Source organism: Centropristis striata, chromosome 16 (genome assembly GCF_030273125.1).
Source record: "Centropristis striata isolate RG_2023a ecotype Rhode Island chromosome 16, C.striata_1.0, whole genome shotgun sequence".
NCBI classification, from domain to species: domain Eukaryota; kingdom Metazoa; phylum Chordata; class Actinopteri; order Perciformes; family Serranidae; genus Centropristis; species Centropristis striata.
Window position 1 is genome coordinate 18385665 of NC_081532.1, and position 21684 is coordinate 18407348.

General features: G+C 40.6%; 1 protein-coding gene across 5 annotated transcripts in view; it reads left to right on the forward strand.

The window, feature by feature from the left end:
* ralgapa1 (Ral GTPase activating protein catalytic subunit alpha 1) overlaps nucleotides 1–21684 on the forward strand; it is an 87332-nt gene that overhangs the window by 14190 nt on the left and 51458 nt on the right. For 2 of the 5 annotated variants that reach the window (XM_059353934.1, XM_059353935.1), the window contains exons 16-33: nucleotides 300–390; nucleotides 871–1035; nucleotides 4718–6577; nucleotides 10383–10507; nucleotides 10655–10889; nucleotides 11056–11241; nucleotides 11383–11553; nucleotides 11644–11837; nucleotides 11921–12019; nucleotides 12665–12820; nucleotides 12964–13092; nucleotides 13256–13381; nucleotides 14574–14632; nucleotides 15766–15874; nucleotides 18085–18195; nucleotides 18768–18836; nucleotides 18963–19100; nucleotides 20092–20275. In XM_059353934.1, coding sequence (XP_059209917.1) covers nucleotides 300–390; nucleotides 871–1035; nucleotides 4718–6577; nucleotides 10383–10507; nucleotides 10655–10889; nucleotides 11056–11241; nucleotides 11383–11553; nucleotides 11644–11837; nucleotides 11921–12019; nucleotides 12665–12820; nucleotides 12964–13092; nucleotides 13256–13381; nucleotides 14574–14632; nucleotides 15766–15874; nucleotides 18085–18195; nucleotides 18768–18836; nucleotides 18963–19100; nucleotides 20092–20275 — 4207 coding nt within the window. Of the gene's footprint in view, nucleotides 1–299; nucleotides 391–870; nucleotides 1036–2930; nucleotides 3078–4717; nucleotides 6578–10382; nucleotides 10508–10654; nucleotides 10890–11055; nucleotides 11242–11382; nucleotides 11554–11643; nucleotides 11838–11920; nucleotides 12020–12664; nucleotides 12821–12963; nucleotides 13093–13255; nucleotides 13382–14573; nucleotides 14633–15765; nucleotides 15875–18084; nucleotides 18196–18767; nucleotides 18837–18962; nucleotides 19101–20091; nucleotides 20276–21684 lie in introns of all 5 variants that reach the window. The other 3 variants (XM_059353936.1, XM_059353937.1, XM_059353938.1) reach the window with 2 other exon arrangements.

The following is a 21684-nucleotide window of genomic DNA, read 5'->3' on the forward strand; positions in this document are numbered from 1 at the left end:
ACTTTAACATCGACTGGATTACACTGAGGACTCTTATATGCATATTTCCATTCTCCATTCCATTCTTTATCTTTGCTTCCTTCTTAATCATTGTAGTAACAACAACATACAGTGGCAAGAAAAAGTATGTGAACCCTTTCAAATTCCTTGTTTTTTTTGCATTCATTTGTCATAAAATGACAAATCTGATCTGCACCTAAGTCCCAAGTATAGATAAACAGAATAAGCTTTAACCTAATACCATACAAAAAATTATAATATTTCATTGTCTTCATTGTCTCTCTGTCTTTATGTCTCAGGTGTTGGCCAGGAACCTGTACACTGTTGATCTGAATGAGCTGCCTCTGGACAAACTCAGTGAACAAAAACAGAAGAAGCATAAAGGAAAAGGTTGGTCAGTCAGCTTCCTACCAGCAGATCTGAAAGCCAGGCAGCTATTGCTGACATCATTTTATCATGAGCCAACTTCAGCAATTAACATCAATTAAGCCTTAGTTTTGTATCTAATGTGTTAGAGATGCAGATAAAGAAGCAGTGAAGACTTTCTAAATGTGTAACTTTGTCAGAAGTTAACCACAAGGAAAGTTGTTGTTGTTATTATTATTTTTATTATTATTATTATTATTATTATTATTATATAATTGAATGTTAGTTTGACAATGTAAAAAATATTTTTTTTAAGTATTAGGAAATATCTAGACAAATAAAATTGCGCCAAAATGAAAGTGAAAATACATCAAAAAGAAAAGAGGAATTTGCATCTGTACACCAGACAGTGCAGAGTTACAGATAGATGTAATATTTGTCCTGGAATAAGTGCCATTAAATGTGCGTTAAGAAATGTTGCCTCTCTTCACCCGTCTCCGTCAGGTATAGGTTCAGAGGGCCAGCGGCAGATTGTGGATCGTTCCTTCTCTAAAGGCTGGAGCAGAGACCAGCCAGGCCAGGCAGCAGCCATGAGACAGCGGAGCGCCACCACCGCTGGCTCACCGGGCATCGAAAAGGCCAGGAGTATTGTTCGCCAGAAGACTGTAGGTCAGTATCTGTCCTCCAACACGACCGGCCTCCTCAACTATGTGCGAGTTTAAAGGCCAGAACACTTTGCTATTAGTAATATTTATGGCGCAGACTCCCAGACACGGCTCTGTTTATTCCTTTTAAACTGTCTGGCATGTGTTGGAGTGTTGAAGATGAACGGTATTAGAAAAAACTAGTGTCCTGTTTTTCCTCTGTGTATTTAAGATGGCTTCTCTGTCTTCTCAAGTCAGTTTTATTTGACTTGACATCTCCACCTCTCCTGCTGACAGGAAGTTGTGGTGCATGCTTACTGTCAACTCTCCTCCTCAGTAGAGTCTTGTTTATGTGAAGCCTTCAACTGTGAAAGAAATGGTCATAACACTACAGTGAAATATGAGCACTAGCTCAGAGCAAGATTCCCCATAGAGGAAACATGAGAAAATGACTCGATCTGGTGGAAAGCAGTAAGAAGTAGAGTTTTGAATCCTGGACTTTAAATGAAAGCCTGATTGAATAGAATGCTTGGTTTTAAAAAAGGCAAACCAGGCCTCTTAAATATGAATAGTGCCTTGAGATAACTTGATTCAGTGTTATATAAATTAACTGACTTGACTGATAAAAATGATGGTTTTAATTGATTTCAGTGGGGACATTTTTGTCCCTAAGAACAGGAGTGTCTCCGTCTGTTCGAGACTTATTATAGGAGCTGAAGCTGAAGTTCCAAAATTGGGAGAAAAGCAAAGTCACGCCACACACAAAAAGTTAAAAATACACCTTCTGATGGATGAAGGATGAATTGCTTCAAAAGCATGCATCATCACAGAGCTTACAAACTACAATACACACAACTAAATGCATGTAATGCTCAAATAGTCTGTGATTATGCATATATACCATGACATAGTGGGGTAAAACAGCATATGCAGGACCTGCAAAGTCTAAAAATATCTACGATATATCCTTTATATATAGTTATTATTCAGAGGTCCCGCTGGCACAGTTGCCGTTTTTTTTCTTCCGGAGAGCGTAGCAATTCAATTTTCAATTTTTCCTTAGATCTAAGGAATCTATAGACCCCAAGCATGTCAGGATACCATGTCGGGAAGTTGTTGAAAAAACGATGCAAAGTTAGGCTATTTTGGCGATTTTCAAAACGGTCATGTGACCTCTGACATCAGGTTCACAGCTTTCAGTTGATGCCCACCACTTCTATGTGGCATTTATCGTTGACCTGCTATCTCCCCCTAAACATCCACTGCCCACAACCACCAATTCTTAAAAAAAAAAAGACCCCGAATAGTAACTGGTTAATAGCCCAGATTATAAAAGACCAATCGCTGGGCCTGTTAGCTGAATTTTATGTGGTTTAGCACCACTTGCACAAGTTCTAAAATTTCTAACAGCTTTTTCTATGACAAATGAATGCACATGTACTAACTTACATTCTTGCAGGTGCGCATTTTTTTCAACTGTGGTTATGGACTTGGTCAAACTTGCACACAACTTCATTTTAGTGCTCCTGTGTATCCGGGTCTTAAGAGGAGATTTTAGCTGTAGAGTGCCAAGCTGCTGCTAGCCTCTCACTGTCTCACCATCTTCTCCTCCAAAGCTAACCCTTTTCTCACTACTCCTTCACCTTCCCTGTCTCTTTGCCTCCCTTTAACCTTTCTCTTTTTCTACACTGTCCTGTCATCTTTCTATGCTTTGTCATTACTTCTTAACTTTTTCCTTATTTCTACGCGTGATTGTTTTAATTTCTTTCACCTTTCTTACCTCACCTTCACTTCAACAATCCTGTCTTTCCTCCTCTTCCTTCCTTCTTTCATTGCCTTCTTTTCCTCCCTTTTCTGTCTCACACTCTTCCCCCCCCCTTTATTCTGTCTTCCTTCTATCCGTTCTTCCCACCTCTTCAGCCCTGCGTAGCTGCTCTACGGGGGACTCTCTGCTGTCCTCAGCCTTTATCCGCAGTGCTAAGAGTGCTCCTGCTCTGGCGCCTCCTCTTCCTGTCCTCCTCCACCACCACCACCCTTTACTACCCCCCCTTGCCGACCAGCTGGCAGGTACACACTCTTTGCACTACCTGTCTGCCTGCCTGTCCGCCTGTCTGTCTGCCTGGAAACTTAACTTGTCTTTACGTCTGTCGGAAGCTTTATGCCTATTCTCTCCTGTCTATTTGTCATTACTGAAGCAACAGTTGGCATGTGGTCCATCAGGAATCAACCAGCCCTTTCCTTTTAGACCTCAAATGATCAGTGTCTCTCTGATCTCTGATGCACGCTGTGCAAAAATCTGATTGAGAATGTTTGAAATTTTTGCATGTGATGGATGGATCTCTAAGTTATTTCCCCAAGATTTCCAACACGTATATGAATACTTTACTAATTAGGTTATGAGGGTTATTGCTGTGGTTTTGACATTTGGTGGTACATTTGAATTTCGCTTAGTGAAAGAATGAAATGTTGGCAACCCGATACCAAGAAATGGCGTCTTTTCACTAACTGTTTGATCTAATTTGGATTTTATTACAGGAAGTCTCTGTTGACATGTCTGCATTGAACTTGGCCTACCTGTTTTCCTGTCTGCTTTCCTGTTTCTCTGTGTCTCTTACTTATCTGTCTGCCTGCACACACGCATGTCCCTCCAACATTCCTTTAACTGCGTCTGCCTGCACTATTTTTTACCCACTTTATATCTATGCCTTTCTTCTCGACCTCCCTGTCACAGATGTTGTGTGATGTTTATTTTGATGCCATGTATTCTTGGGGTGGCATTCAATTTGACTCCTCCCCTTCCTTTTTTGTATGCAGTGGTGATGATTTTATTTTATCATATCCTTTGCTACAGTGAGTTATCTGGAGTGTTGTTTGCTTGTGTTTTTACTTTTGGCGTGTGTTTTGAGGCGATCTCTTTATCGATGATTACAGCTCTCAAACATTGATTTATTCAGTATCTCTAACTGCTTATCTGAACTTGGGTCACGGGGGGCTGGAGCCAATCCCTGCTGACATTGGGCGAGAGGCGAGGTACACCCAGGACAGGTCGGCAGACAACTGAAGACTGCCAAATGCACATAACAAATAATTTTAATAGATTTGGCGTTCTTACAGTTACAAATGTATATGATTAAAGCTAACCTATCAACAAGGAGTAAGTGCAAGCCCTTTGTGGGAGGACTTTGCCTGCTTAGCTTAATGAGTCTTTTCAAAGGATTATTATTGTTCATTATGTAACCACAAGTCAGTTGTTATTATAATAACCTCACTCCTCAATGATCTCAAGTTCTGAATACTGTCAAAGCAGACTGTTGGTGGACAGTGTTTGCTGATTGAGGTTGATGAAGTTGTACAAACTTGCGGTCTCCTTAAATGCTGCTCTGAATGCAGTGTTAATTTTATCTCACTAGACTAAGTCAAGAAATGACCAGGATGTGGTGACTTGATTAAGGACGTAGATTAGATTGCTTCAGCACTTAATCACAAAATGAAAATCATTGAGCGTATTAGTGTGTTTTTTTTTTCATATTTGGAAATCTGTATAATTAGCTTAGTAAAGATTTTTACTGGATCATATCCATAAGACTAAGTTTTTACAGTGCATTTGCATTTTGTTCATTTAGAAGTGTGTGTTTGTCTGTGTATGTGTGTCCATGTCTTCACTCCCATTTACTAACCTCACTCCCTTTTTTACCCCTTACTACCAGACCTGGAGGACCCGCCAATCACACTAACGTCCCGCGCCTCTCGGATGCGCCACTCTTCTCAGAGCGACGACACCCCTCCCACCTCCTGTTCGGAGGTCTTCCAGGGAGTGGCGTGTGACCTGGATGCCCCCGCCCCTTCCTCCCTCGCAAGGAGCAGCAGTGCCTCTGACATCATGGAGCCTTTCATCGCTGAGAGGGTCAAAGGTGAAGACCCCCAGAGGGATACCAGTTCGATCCCGAACCCCCCACAACACCACCACTCCACAACTTCTTCTTTACTCGCAGCCAACAGCCACACAGCTCATCCACTCCCACACCCCCTCACCTCTTCCTCCCCCACTCCTTTAACCTTCCCCAACGGTGTTGTTTCTTCATCCTCAGAGGGACAAGATGATGGTAGTGTTTATGACCAGTTCTGGCATCAGATTGGCTCTCGGAGCCGAGGTTCTAGCTCGGATTGGGTAAGCGACTGGGACTCTGCCTTCACCTTTGCATCTGAAAAGGAAATTGATGTAGAGGAGGGTGAAATGGGGGCTGGGGCAGAGGAAGATGATTTATTCTCCTCAATTAGGGATTACCTCACTAACAAAGGAAGTGAGAGGAAGGAAGAGGCAGGAGAGAGAGATAGTCCTGGGCTTTTACTAGAAAACAGTGCTGTCACTTTACCCGCACCTGTGGAAACTGGCGAAGCTAGAGCACAAATGGAATACACAGGACAGGTAGGAGAGGCAAGACAGGTGGTGAGAGAGGACAGGCAAGCTTGTAAAGAGACCAGACCGGTAAGTAAATCAGTGAGACATAGCAGTGTGGATTCAACAGAAGAGAATGAGGCAGAGCAGCGAAGCATCTACGAGTGCTTAGAGTTGCAGTGTCAGTGGCCGTCGCCTAATGCTAGGGGGAGCGCTAGCTTAGAAAGACACACTGGAGAGAAAAAGGGAGGAGGGAAGGCAGAAGGATGGGAAGGGAAATGTGATGGATGGAGGGAAACAGGAGAAGAGAAGCAGAGTAATAAAGAAGCGGCAGCATACGAGAGGTCCGTTATAATCAGACAAGACACAAGCGCAATAGAAAGTAGCACCGAATCAAATCAAACTCCCCAAACTTCAGACCCTACTAAAGCCAAGATGTCTCGCAGTAGCACGAAGAGGCTCCACTCTGGTGGCGTCCATGTCAGCTTCCGGCCCTCCACTGAGTCAGTCCAGTTCCACAACCCCCTGGAGAGTAAAGAGGCCCACTGGAAAGCCAGGCTGCGCCGCCTCAGTCACTTCCACACACACAGCCACTCAGCTGGAGAGAGGCCCGGGGCCGGAGCTGGAGCCGGGTCAGGGGCCAAGCTGGGGACAGGAGGTGCAGGTAAGTTTGGCTCTGTGGCTGGGATTGGCCATAGAGCAGGGGCACATGAGAAATCAGCCTCTGGGACTGTTACAGATAACAGCGGGGCAGGGAACGCAGCAATTGCGGGAGGCTTGGAAAACAGGGCTGGGACTGGAGGGGACAAGGACAAGCAGCATCCCGGGTCCTCTGCGGGGTCCAACCTGGGCTCTGAGGCTCACACAGAGACGAGCAGCTCAGGTGTGCGTGGCCGTCTGGGACGTTCCGCCTTGCGAGCCCGAGCCTCCCGCTCACGGTCCCAGGAGCCTGGCAGCACCGCATCGCGACACCACCACCAGGGGGCTCTTCTCGGTGGCGTCTATAAGACTGTTGTTCACGCTCTGTCTTCCAAGCCACGGCCTCGAGGTCAGGGGTCATCCCAAGGCTCGTCGCCACAGCGGCAGGGCCGGGCCGCTATGGGCGATGCATCGCTCAGAGACCTCTACTCCCATGTCCTGGGCTACTTTGGGCGAAAGACGTCAACGCCAGGTGAGGATCGCAACGAACGAAGCGCTCACAGGACACAACAGATAAAACTGTGGAAAGAAATACTCATCAGTACACAAACACCAACAACTCTTTTCCTTTTTGGCTGTTTTTAACTGGTTTGTTATGATGGAATGATATTTTTTTGGCTGACACTCATCATCTTGCTGCTGGACTGAAATTCAAACTCCCTGTTGATGTGTTTCCTCTTGAACGTAGCCCCATCCTCCAGCCTGCCTCCTATCAAGGACCTCCTCCCTCCTCCCATACCTTCCCACCTGTTCCTCTACCTCGGAAGCCCCCTCCCTCCTCCTCCTTCTCCTCCTCCTCATGTCCTCTTTCTTCTAAGGGCTTTGGGATTTTAACCCCCTCTCCTCTTTCCCCTCTTCTCCATCTCCTCCTCCCTCTCCTCGATGTTGCATGCGGCCTCCTCGCGCCTCCTTCGCCTCCTCTCCGGACTCCGGCCCCTCTTCAGCTGCACAGGAGGAAACAACAACTGCCTTTAGAAAAGATAAAAGCACAGATAAATAGATCTTTGCTTCAAGTAATACCTCAGAGAAGGGTCACAAATGTTAGAACAGTTTATATGAGGTGTAAACATATGGCTGTAGTTCATTCTCAGACCACTAGAATGCAGCATAGGACCTAATGTGAGAGTAGCCATCCCGATGTACACACATGGAATTTGAATGGATAAGAAAAGGAATGCACTTTTAAATCTTGAATGGTTATTTGCCTTGTACACTGCCATAAGATAATATCAAACAAGATAACTGCACATTTGAATCAGCAGTGCAAATTTTCAGTCAAGCTTTTTCTATTCATTCTAATTCTCTGGGCAGCAGGCTACAGAAATGGGTTTAATGCTGTTTTATAGATGCTTGATACGAGCACAGTGATTCATCACCTGAATCTGTCTTGATGGGGAATTACTGTTGCGCAGCCACATTTTCCCTTATTTTATTCAGGTCTGTTGCTTGCCAAATTACAAACCATTTATATGAAAGTTAGGTTTGTCTACTTTTGTGCCAGATGTGTGGGATATGACATGCGATAATATCATAGACATGACATTTAACCATATAATTCTAATGTGAATCAACAATACTGACAGCAACTTTACTTTTATATGCTTACAATTGCAATGAATGAAGTCAAGCCCAGTCATCTGGTACTCCATGCAGACTAAACCAGATATTATGTGCTGTGACTGTCTGGTTGTCTGTCTGGCTGTGTGTTGAACTACGTAAAGCTGATGATTGCTAATGGTTATGCCTAATCCTTGTTCTATGAACACAGGTGGAGTCCTCTATCAGGGCTTTATAAGCTCAACAGGATAGTTTGGAATTTTTTGTTTGTAAGTGATATGGATTAGTACCTCATACAAACCCACTTTATAAAATCCAAACTATCCCACCACAAAGCTTCATAGATCATAGCACTAAAAATGTGCATGTGTATACTCAGCCATTAGAATGAGCTTGCACAATCACATGGGGACTATCGCTATGAAAGAAAGTCTTGTACCTGTTGGAAAGCCTCGAGTAGTCACCGTCAAACGCATAACTCCACAGGAGGACAGTATTACTCATACAGAAATTGGCTCATCCTGATAGGCTGAACAGACACAGAAGATGCAAATATTCAGTGCAGAGCCGTAAAGCCGTGTTTGTAAAATTTAACCCAGATTTGCATTTCTATAGTGCTACCTTTTACTTAAACTCCAACGTCAATCCTTTCATGCTGTAGTATCTGTGTGATATACGTTGTTCATGTAGGCTTTTGAGTATTTAATTAATGGGCCTTTATTGATACAATAATGTCACAGAAAAGGGGGTTGGGATTGTATTTTTCGTCCCATATATTATACCATATACAGGTCTTATTCCTGTTGTTGGTGATGTCATGGCAAATAACCATAACAGTCAACCAGAAAGACATTGCATTCAGGCTTGAGGAGCTATCTGAATGGCATACAAATTATAAGCAGAGGTATATATGTTACAAACATTAATTTGGTAAATTGTTTTGCTCCTAAATTCAGTTGATTATTCTAATACGCAGCTAGAAAACTAAAATGACAGAATTAATTTTGCACTGACCTTTGTGGTTTGAAAGTTTCAACTTTGTTGCACATCTGACCACATTTGGGATAGACAATGTCCGGCCCTCAGTAAAAACATACACCTGCAGGGCAAGATGTTGTTCTGTGGTGAGTGGCCATGATGTAAGTGGAGATTTTACGTTTTAAATCTCAAAGGAAAGTGTGCAGCAAGGGGAAATTTTCTTCAGCTAGGTGGCAGCAAAGTAAAGATTTTAATTCTGTGCTCAGTAACTCTAAGTTTTATTGATCCAAATCCTGGTATAGGGCTGAGGGTGTAACCAGGTACTATCAGCCACAAGTTCAGACATTAAATATCAGTTGGTTAACACCGTGGGCAGCATATTTACTCTGATTTTGGATTGATTGATGCTTCAGAGTTCCCAAACTCTCACTGTCTGCTGTCATTGCTACCAAGCTAACAGCAACATAACTCATTGTAACATTACTGCACTAATTCAGGCCTCTGATATGCTGCCTGTTTGGACCTAACAAGGTGATAATCTCTCGCTCTCTGTGCATGGTGTGTATTAACTCCCGCATTGCTTTTCTGGTGGGTTTGCCTGCTGTGTTGTGGCTTTTGTTTAACAATCAGACTTTTGCTAACTTCAGGGCCAACAGTACATACACATCAGGACAGCTCTTACAATTCTGCTCTTACAACAGAGAGAAGCTCCAGTTTGTTATTTGAATGTAACATCTGAACGCTTAAGTATCAGCAGCGAAAACTTAGTTACTACAGGAGTTGTCAATAGTCTCTGAAATCTTGGGAGGTGGAATTGGTTAGACTTAAAAATGTCGTCATATTACACATAATATACGGTAATATACTTAGTCAGCAAGTCAGGCTTGATTATATAATATGTCTCACAAACTTATTTCTCAGTTTTTTTGTCTTTGACATGGACTGTATAAAAGAGGTGGATGTAGAAACTATGATGTCACCCACTGATTTGTGGGCTATCATTTTGAAGCCTTAAGTTCAACATTATGAACGCCATCTTGTTCTCTTTTTAAGAGCCAGAAGTGGCCATATTTGGAGGAGAGGTTGGTTTTCAGCCAGGCAGGGCTAGGTACTGCAAGCCATTTTTTCTTGGACAGCAAAGTCATGACCTGCTAACTCTGCCCCTGATTGGCTATTACTTGCTGCCTTTGGCGAGGTCAGAGACAGTTCAGAAACAAGACTGTTCCCTGACGAATCAGTTGCTGTCTCTGTAGGAGACTGGCAGCAGGTGTATTGATTCCAAAGTAAAACGGGAGAACAGACTTTTGTTTTTGTCCCAGAGTGACCAAGGTAAATATAGGACCCATTTTCCTCAGGCCACATATCTACTGAAAGCTTATTAACGTTGTGTTGTATAAAAGAAGACTTGAAATTAGCAAATGAGACCAAAAACTCACTAGGGAAATGCTTACTCAGGTAATAAATCAAGTGTGAAGTAAGGTAATTTTCCTCATAGACTTCCATACAAGAGGGGCCCCCTGCTGGCCATTTGAAAGAATGCAGGTTTAAGGCACATGTACATTGGCTTTTAAAACCGGAAGCTATGTCCACTTGTTTTATACAGTATGGATGGTATGGATCTTCATCTCCCGTCTGTTTGTCCACCTGTGAATCTTCATCTCTTTTTCCATCCTTTCTGTCTGTGTGTGTATGCATACCTGAGTGCTCTCTGTCTTTGACTATCATCATATATCTTCCTCTAGCCAACAAAGAGGAGGTGGTCCAGAAGGCTCGTCCAGTCTCCAGTGACGTAGGAAGCACCAACCCAAACTTTTCCGACCTCATGGATGAGTTCATCCAGGAGAGACTGAGGGCCAAAGGAACAGCAGTGAGTTCAACACACAGGCACACAGACGCAATGATATGAACATTAAAGTTTCAGAAAGAGCTGCAGCTTCATAGCCAATTATTGCTGATGAAGAATAACCGTAACTAAAATAAAAAGTTTTAACCCTGCTTTCTTCTCGATACACAGGGCCGTCGCGGCAGCAGCCCAGGAAGTCTTGAGGTTCCCAGGGACCTGCCGGAGCTACTGGAGGCAGGTCAGAGTCCTGGATCTCGACCCTCAGATGATCACCGTCCTGTTGATGATCCGGGGGTTCCCTCCGAATGGACGTCACCTGCAAGTGCCAGCGGTTCTGATGTCATCAGCTCAGACAGCCAGTCAGACTCCTTTAATGCCTTTCAGTACTCCACCTGCAAGTTTGATAGTAAGGAACAAAACACAAGTTGATCATTTGAGCTTGCCATACATGTTTCATCATGTCAAAATGAAAAGAAATTATCCTTGTAAGTTGCTGCTGTGGGATATAAATGTCCATTACCTGCCTCGATTTGATATGATAAAAATGTATAATGGTCAACATTTTTTTGTAGATTTTACTTTCAGCTCAGAAGCTTGTGGAGGAGGAGCTGGATCTGGGGGTGGAGGTCGAGGCAGCTCGTTGGACCAGGACAGCCTGGGAGGGGGCGTGGCCTGTGATGAACATGAAGTGGCCAGTTTAACAACACTTCACATTGACTCGGAGACCAGCAGCCTCAGCCACACTGTCACTGTCACTGGTATGCACAAAACATAAAGATCTCTGGCTACTTTGTTATTTCTGTAGATCTAAATAGGGAACTAATTCAGTTGCACATAATTCTAGCTCCTGGATCACTTTTTTTCTCCTTGTTGTGCATACTGTAAACATCTTCATCCAGGTTCTGAGAGTGCATCTCCCATGCATTCTCTCGGAGGTTCTCGTTCCCAGACGCCCTCCCCCGCCACACTGACCGCAGAGCACACCGATCACACACACTCCCATTCACACACACACTTACAGCTGGACCAGAAGCTCCACAACTCTGTCCTGCAGACTCCAGATGACCTGGGTAATAATCATGCACACTTATTACGTTCTTTTTGTCCTCAGCTGTGAATGAGAGGCACAAGTTACTGACTGATTCACTGATTCATCCTAGAAACCAGTGAGTTTCCCAGTGAGGACTGCAGTGTCATGGCAGGTGGCTCTCTAACTGGATGGCATGCAGATGTTGCCACAGTAATGTGGAGGAGGATGCTGGGTATCCTGGGGGATGTTAACAGCATCAAAGACCCAGAGATCCATGCTCAGGTCTTCGATTATCTGTGTGAACTGTGGCAAAACCTGGCCAAGGTGTGTATTCACATTTAGTGCATTGATATGAGACAAGGCTTTCTGGAAAGATGTTTGTGTAAAAATTACACTTTTATTTTCAGATAAGAGATAATTTGGGCATTTCTCTGGACAACCAGTCATCTCCCCCGCCTCCTGGTCTGATCCCACCCCTGAGAATCCTTACCCCCTGGCTCTTTAAGGTACGTGTGACTGAGAGATCACTGTAGCCCCTTCCATACACATGCTGGCTCAGCTTGACTCAGTTTGACTTGGCACATCAGCCCAGCACTGCAGGGATTTGCATCTCCATTGCAACGGGGCAACCCGCTTGAAGGCGCAAAAATGGACGGCTGTATAATGTTGGATAAACACACTTTTATTACCTGTACTTGCCCTTCCTTTTCAATGCACTTCTAAGGAAACACTATAATAGATAACTAGAGGTAGATGGAAGACAAATACTTCTTTTGTGCAATATAAAATAGTTATAAAGCCGTACATCATAAAAAAGAAAATGCATATCTCATATAATTTATTTTATTAAAATTGGAAAAAATGAATATATGTATACAATTTTTGGCCAGTGCCAACAAGTCTAATCAATATTGGGGAAAAATTGGGCTCCAGATGCTTTTTATATATTTACATTTTTACAACCTTTATATTTAGAATAAATTGATTTTGATGAAATATCATTATTTTAATCTAAAGATAATTTCGGTTTTTGCAGTTTTGATGATAAATGGTGTAATTTCTGCTAGTGGGTTATGGTGTTCAGAGGGTTTCTTACATATCTATATTTATTCTAACATGTATGTATACTGTATGTGCATTTTTTCCTGCAGGCCACCATGCTGACAGAGCGTTACAAGCAGGGGAAGCTTCATGCCTACAAGCTGATCTGCAGGATCATGAAGAGACGGCAAGATGTTTCCCCAAACTCCGACTTTCTCACACACTTCTACAACATCATGCATCAAGGACTGCTGCACCAAGACCAGGTACAGTCTTATTTAACATTAAATATATGAATGTAGAGCAATGTGTAATAATATACGTTTATTCTGCTCAGATGTGTTTTAGCCGTGGCAGTTATAACTAAATGAGTGTGTTTAAAAAAAAAAAATAATTGTGGTTTTGACAGGACATTGTGAACACCATCATAAAACACTGCAGTCCCAGGTTCTTCAGTATTGGCCTCCCTGGAGCCACCATGTTGATCCTGGATTTCATCATCGCAGCTTCGAGAGTCACCGCCTGCTCATCACTCAACGTAAGACTCACACTTGTGTTTTTGCAATTATTGTGACTTACATGTGCAGTACAAGCAGGCACAAGATGTTATTTTTCCTTTTTTTTTATTTGCATTTCTTTTATTGTTCTCTTTTCTTTCTTTTTGCCTCCATCATTCCCTCTCCTCTCTCCTCCTTTTGAAGGCGCCAAGAGTGGAGGCCCAGATCCTGCTGGGCTCTCTGGTGTGTTTTCCCAACTTGTATGAGGAGCTTCCAGCCCTCCATCCCACCACGGCTGACGTGGTGCTTACCAAGTTCCCTGACGTCAAGGTAGATGGAAGCGATAATAGTTTGGGTTTGAGAGGTTCTGTGCATGAGTAATGTCATTATTATTATTTGTATTGGTATCATTAACTTCATTAATGGAAACTTGAAACTAGCAATAGAGACATTAGGAAAATGATTACTGAGTTAAGAAATCAGGTGAGTGGTAGGGTGATTTTATTATTGACTTCTAAACAGTGAGATATCTTTTTGCAGTGGAGTCGCCCCCTGCTGGCCATTAGAAAGAATGCAGGTTTAAGGTACTTCCATTTTAGCTTCACTTTTCAGGCCAAGATGTTGCCCCTTGGATGTTCTGATCGTAAACCACATACAAAAGTTTTGAGGAAAAAAAGAACAATCTCTGAATAGCCACGTAGACCGGTGATTAAATGGTCATGACTATAATGTTGCTATTAGTGTTCCCAATGTTAAAAGGAGATGAGAGTGTAATTTCTGCTACAGAAACACCACTCTCTTGCTGGATAAAAAAACATGTCAGGTTACTTTAAAAGTAACATTCACCAAAGCATTAGGTCAAACACTTAAAAAAAAAACTCCCTCGACATTGTTTGTAATCCATGCCAGTCCAAACCTTGTAACGCACGTCTGCTGTCCATAGGGGGTCTCAGAACCAAACTAATAGGTTAATGCCTCATTAGTCATTCTTGTAACAGTCCAGAGCTATGGGAGTAATGTTGTTATTGTTGTTGTTGCTGTGTAAACAGTTAATGCCATGCGCGGCAGCATCTCAGACCCGCTCACTGGTTTCTTACAAGGCAGAAACTTGTTTTGAATCACTAAGCGGTCATTAACACAGACCGGAGGGACGAGGAGGGACCGGTGAGAGTGTGAAATTCTGGGCGTGTGTGGACTGTGTCTGTTTGTCCATATTGTGTGTGTGTGTGTGTGGTGTGTGTGGTGTGTGTGGTGTGTGTGGTGTGTGTGGGGTGTGTGTGTGTGTGTGTGTGTGTGTGTGTGTGTGTGTGTGTTATATATAAACACCTCATCATATAATCCTATGAATCACTTTTGTAATTTTCTGAAAAACTACGTGTGTGTGAGCACTCAGTCAGTGTCTTCATTATACACACCTGAACTTGGGATCTGAACAAGATATTGCACAGTGTTTACATATTTACACAACACATAACTAACGCTTTCTTTTATTTTAGGCTAATTAACTGTGTTTGTATTTTAGGAACACATTATCAAAACCATTCTGACCTCTGCAAGGGACGAACCCTCTGCTCAGGCTCGGTAAGACAACATTTTTGTGATCATAGTTTGTGGTGTGATGTTGTATTGGAATGCATTATACAACCCTCTGAACCCCAAGCACTTTTCTGCTCCTGTCACATATTACTCACTGTTTTCTTGTTTTTGAGTGCAATAATATAAGTCCTGCACCTCTATGGAATCAGCACAACCATGGCTGTAACTAGTGAGAAGTCTGAACTGTCTTTCGTGCAGTATAACACATTTATAATGCCATAATTAAATAAATCCATTAAATAAACAAATTAACGCAAGTACGATGTATTTGATAATTTAAAAAATGGAGTATAGTGCAAGTGCCCACAATTGTTACCAATATTGGAAAAAATAGGGGCTCCACATGCTACCATTTACACTGGAATTTTTACAACCTCTCTATACAGTCCACTCCTCTCTGTTTAAACAACCTGCAGTTCAGTCGAAGTTTTGCAGAATTTCCAATCATCCCATTGTTAATCTCATTCATGGCTTCCCAGTTGCACTGAGGAGTGCATAATTTAATGTTTTTTACATGATCTGAATAGTGCAAATGCTTTATTTTTGACGACATTTTAAATTAAACATGTAGAATAAAGTGATTTTGATGAAATAATGCTATTTCAAGCTTAGATTTATATATTTTTCCTGACTGAAGTGTTCCTCAAAAATTCCTGTACATTTTTAGTTTTTACAGTTTCAAATTATGTTATTTTGGCAATTAAAAAAAAGAAGTAATTATTTTAAAAAATGAAAAATTCAAACCCACTAGCAGGTTGTGTGGTACAAAATGGTAATTGGCGATTGTTATAATTAGTCCACCCACATTTAGATACATGGCCATAAACAATAATAAAGAAATTGTGATGTTTTAATATTATTTGTATGTATTCAGAACTTTTAGATTTGCACAGGTGCAGCATGTTATCTCGAGAGATAATTCATTGCAATTAGGTCATTACGAGTACGTAATGTTAGTGTGACAGCAAGAAGTTTGTGTTCACTGCTTGCCAATAAGGTTTTACTTTTCTGCTAGTTTGTGTTTTTATGAATAGTGCAAAGTGCGTGTAGTTGTTTCTATGTGTGTATAACAGCAGTGTGTGTTCACAGCTTTCCTTTACTGTATTTGTTCTGTTTAGGTGTGTTGCCCTATGTAGTCTGGGTATCTGGATGTGTGAGGAGTTGTCTCATGGGACTCAACATCCGCAGATTAAAGATGCTCTCAACGTCATCTGTGTTACTCTGAAGGTCAGTTACAACTCTGTCTATTTTAATTGAAATATAAATCTATAAGGGTCACATGTCAGCCCAACTGAATGAGATTATCTCATTCAACCTTTGGCCTTTGATCTGTGATCTGTGATCCGGTGCCATGAAAAAGACCAAAGCGATGAATCTGAATGAAACAGGCTGCTGACACTGAAGTTTCTACACACCTGTTTCTCTTCTGTCCGGATTTTTAATTACACCTACTGTAGTTAAAAAGCAAAACACTAATCCCGTAAGGCAAATAACTTTATCATAAAAATGTAAAACATTGAATAAATAGGCATTTTATGTGGATTTAAAATAAGAAATGTGGTTCATGTTCATTGACAATCTTTGACAATGTCCTGATAATATTTATAGTTTTATATCAATTAATGATCTCTATTAATCAACTGTTAGCCAGTTAAAATATGTTTTTATACTTACCTATTGTTTAAATTATTATTATTTTTTACATTTATTCCTGCTTATTGTTATTACAAGTATATTTTCCTGTTAATAATGCTTGTTTCTATTTATTGTTATTTTACTGATGCTTCTGTCTATTTTTGTTATACACTTTTTGCTGCTCTAACACAAGAAATTTACCCATTGTGGGACTTATCTTATCTCTTATCTTATATGTTTTGTAAAAAGAAATGTATATATATAATATCTTCACATATCAGACACCAAATATGACAATATTGATAGATCCATGTGTTATTTATCTCTGTGATAATCCAATATGTGCTGTGGTAATATCGGCCGAAAACTAAATCGGTCAGGCTTTATTTTGAACTGAACTTTGGCTCTGAATGTGTATGTGTTGGGAGGTGGCCCTAACATGGTGGGCTGCAAGGAGCCAAAGTGTGAAGGGAAACATTGTTGGAGATGATTGTTAGTGTTGGTGAAATTGCCTCAGTTGGTATTGTGTGTTTCAGACCACAAGACTGGGAGGCCTGTGGATCAGAATAATACTGTCCAACATTCACTGTCTCATCTACGGCCAAGTGGCTCTAGATGGACACACACACACATACACATACCTTTTCCACCTTGGAATCCCTAGCTCGTGTATCGGCAGCCAATGGCCTGCTAAGACATTACAGCAACACACACACACACACACTTGCATTCACTTACTCCTGGGAGCAAACCCTGGACTGTCAATATGTTTGGTCGTCCTTCAGATAGGAGACTAATCCAGGGGGAATGCTGCAAGCTGTGACACACACAAACACACATATCTTGTCCACTTGCATCTCTTGCCTTCATACCAGCAGCCAGTAGCCTCATGGGCCCTGTGATATGCACACACAGTCACACACACACACATACACAAAGCTTTAGGGATTGTCATATTTCCATGCAGAGCCACTTCTTCCTGTTGTCGTCCTCATCCCACTACGAACCCTTCTCCTCTCTACAAGCATCCTCACTGATGTATACATTCACTCTTGCTACTAATTCACCTGTATGCTATTGTATTTTTTAAATTGTAACTTTAATATTAGTACTAAAACATAACAAGTTTACAGAATACTGCAGCTAATAATATGAAATAACAGTAGAATGATTACAGGCGGGACAATTAATCATTTAACGTAATTTTTTTAGATTATCTGCGTTGGAAGTTGCCTGTGCTTACAGGGACGATTATTTATTAATTATAGAATTTCACTGAGCCAACACCAGGAAAATCCAGTGCATTAACATTGTTTTAACATTTCTTTATATTTATTTTTTATTTGTTAACACATTCTGTTCATACATTCTATGGAAAGCAAGTTTGAGTATTTTTAAAAGTGCTCCATATACCCGATCAGTTATTATTTTTTATTATTATTATTATTATTACCATTATTTATTAACACATTTTCTTTTTTTGTCTTTACTTTTTATTCACAAGCTGTTATCTATTTATTTTTGATACATCACTGCTGACTGACTGCTGACATACTGAAGCAGACAATGACAGTTTTAAATACATTTCATTGAAGTTCAGCAATGTTGTGTCTCATTGTTATTAAAATAGAAATTGTTCTATTTTATTAAATGCAAAAAAGAAAAGGAGAAACTGCATATCGGCATTATAGTAATCATTAACCCTGAATTAGCCTTTTGATTACTTGCAATTTTCTTAAATATTTATTGTTTTTTGTTTTATTATTTAACCTGTAAAATAACACACATTCTTTCTTGTGTAGTACCCTAATAAGAATGTAGCGCTGGTGGCATCGGACATCCTTCACCTCCTGATCAGTCATGTTGATCATCTTCAGAAATTCCCCCCTGACACTCCGAAGAAGATCGTAGAGGTGAAACATAAATGACTTCTTAACAATTATTGGAATATTTCCAAACAACGGTTTTCTGAAAAACTATGTGTGTGTGAGCACTCAGTCAGTGTCTTCATTATACACACCTGAACTTGCACATTGTTTACGTATTTACACAACACATAACTAACGCTTTCTTTTATTTTAGGCTAATTAACTGTGTTTGTATTTTAGGAACACATTATCAAAACCATTCTGACCTCTGCAAGGGACGAATACATTTCATTGAAGTTCAGCAATGTTGTGTCTCATTGTTATTAAATTGTTCTATTTTATTAAATGCAAAAAAAGAAGATCGTAGAGATTAAACATAAATGACTTCTTAACAATTATTGGAATATTTCCAAACAACGGTTTCATTTATTATTCATCAGGTCATATCGTGTAAAGCTAAGACATTTATTTAAATCTCCATCTCTTTTTAGAGGTCTCACAATGTTTCTTGGTGGGTAGATATTCTGATGTGACATCACTTCCGATGATCTCAATCTTACTGCTCTGTTACTGCAAATGTGGTGTCATATTTCTTATACTCATCATATTTTCCTCAGATTTTGATCGCCACCATCACACACTTGCTGCCTACTACTGAGTCTTCTCCTCATGAACTGGATAAAAGGGTAAAACACACACACACACACACACACACACACACACACAAAAATGATCTTTCATCATTTTTCACTATATTACTGATTTTGCTGAGAAGATAACCTTACTCCTGTGTTTGCCTGTGTGTGCCGCAGCTGGTAGTGTCCCTCCTGTTGTGTCTGTTGGACTGGGTGATGGCTCTGCCTCCAAAGACTCTTCTTCAACCCGTTCAAACACGAAGCCCTCCGGATAGGGACCAGCCTACCAAGACTCTGCTCAGCTGCATTTATAAGGTATGTATGCGTGTTTATTGTTTTAATTTGTTGATCTTTTCAGCTGTGTCAATGAATATGGCATACATTTTGGCGTGGCTGTGAGGTTTCCACCAGGGTTACTGCTGCTTGATTATCGAGCACTGCAGTGTTTCATGCATTGCGTTAAAAATAATGTTGTTGCTCATCAATGACATATTCCAGGACAGAAGAAGTATATAACATGTATTTATTTGTTTGTTTGTTTGTTTGTTTATTTGTTTCTTAACAGTGGCATTTTTTTTTGACAAACTGGCATTTAAAGACTTAACTTTCTTAAAATGAATAAATATAAAAAAGTCATCATTACATAATTTTTATGGCAATTTTTTTGACACAGACATTTTTGTCCTCTAAAGACATAATCACACACACACACACACACACACACACACACACACACACACACACAGAATCCTTTATGTTGGCATGTATAATGTTTATTCAGCAAGGCTGGTCATAACGAAACACTTTTCATAAGAAATTAAATACAAGGATGTTATTTATTCAGTTAAGATGTATTCCCCCGAAGCAGGACCAATATTGATGAATACGTTTTTTTCACATAAGAAGTAGGGATGCATGATATGTTTCAGGCCAATAAATTGTGGGCCAATAACAGGAAATGTATATTATTATGTATTATTCTGATATTTAAATTATAGCAAATAAATTTTCATCTGATAGTACACAGTAATATTGCTGTCACTGACCGAACAAGCGCAGCAGCTATTTACTCACTTACTTAAATACACTGACATCCAAGCCTTTCTTACCCTCACTGCTCCATGAACTACATTAGTTTTTTTGAAAAACAATAATGTCAAATTATCATGAGAAGCAGGTATTTATCACTAATCGCTACCGACAGAAACAAATCCATATCGTGCGTCTGTAATATTAAGTGTAAGCTGAACATGGGAATTCAGAATGGAATTCAATCAGACATCTCATTTCTTTTTAAATTGTCCAGGTGTTACACGGTTGTGTATATGGAGCCCAGTCCTTCAACAGTCCCAAGTATTACCCACTGCAGCTGTCGGACCTATTGAGTCCAGACTACGACCCGTTCCTGCCGTTGGAGAGCCTCCGAGAACCAGAACCGCTGCACAGCCCGGACTCTGAACGATCCAACAAACTACAGCCCGTCACTGAAGGTAATTTATCTGCACTTTCGATTGCCTAAAAAGTTGGGATGCTGTGTAAAATGTAAATAAAAACAAAATGCATAACAAAGGATTAGCAAACTATAATATTCTGTTTGAGACAACGTCCAAACTTGTTTGGAGTCAGTGTTGTATCAAATAATACTAACTTTTTAGCTTATCATTGTCACCATGATATAGCATATTTACTGATTTTCAAAAAAATAGAAAGGAGCTTGAGCATTTGAATACGCATTTTGCCATTGACATTTCAGAAATATACAGTAGCAAGAAAAAGTATGGAAACCCTTTGAAATGATCTAGTTTTCTGCATTAATGTGGTCTGATCTGCATCTAAGTTTGAGGTATAGAAAAACCTAATGTGTTTAACATTCATAGTGCTGGTGGAAAAAGTAAGTCTTTACATAACTATGTCTAGTCCATAATTCTTCTATGCATGTAAAGTGGTTCACTGACACACACACTCACAGACCGAAAAAGTTTGTGTGTGTATGTATGCGAGTGCACCCGTCTCTGTCCGTGTGAGAGTGTGTATTGTCCCCTGCTGTGGTCCACCAGGACACAGTGTCTCATCTAATGACTGGAGCACCATGATAGACCATGCTTCTCTTCTCTCTTCTCTTTATTTGTATCTTCTTGCCTTCACTGCTTCACTTCCTTCCTTTGCTTTAACATTATTCTGTGCTAATATTCTCTTGTATTGTACTTTCTCGCCAGTCTATTATGCTCATTTGTATTTTTTCTTTTCTTTTCCTTATATTTTTTCCCCTTCCTCCTCCTGAGCTCCGCTGAGGTTTAGGGAGTCGCTGAGAATGTCTGGTCAATACATATCTGTACTCTACACACAGCCCTGTCAATAAGAAGCTGTTGGAAAGTCTCTGTGTCACAGTGTGTGTGTAATGATGTTGATTAACCAGGATCTGCTGGCAGCACAGTGTGTGATGGCATTGGCTTGTGCTCAGCATGGGGCAAACTATGTACAAGCTCAATGTGTGTTTGTTCGTCTTCCTAGTTTTTTTTACTGTAATTCCTGAAGTTTTGTTGTAACTTTAAGACTTAACTTAATTTAACAGAGTAACAGTTTTAAGCCCACCAAACCAGTTGTTCCCAAGCTTTTTGGCCTGAGATACACTCATGAAGTCACGTACCACTTAATCAATACACAATGTATGTTCTAAATGTATAACACCATGCATTATATTAAAGTGGAAATTGACTTAAAATATTTAAGTTGGTTTGGTTAGCAATCACAGTTAACAGTTAAAACCATTTATCTATTGATGTTCCTTTTAGCTAACTATTCTGACTCTTGATCCATTAGCATTACTTTTAGCTTACTATCAAGTATTATTAATTATTATTTAAACTTTTTATTACTTTTAGCTTACTACTTTATTTAA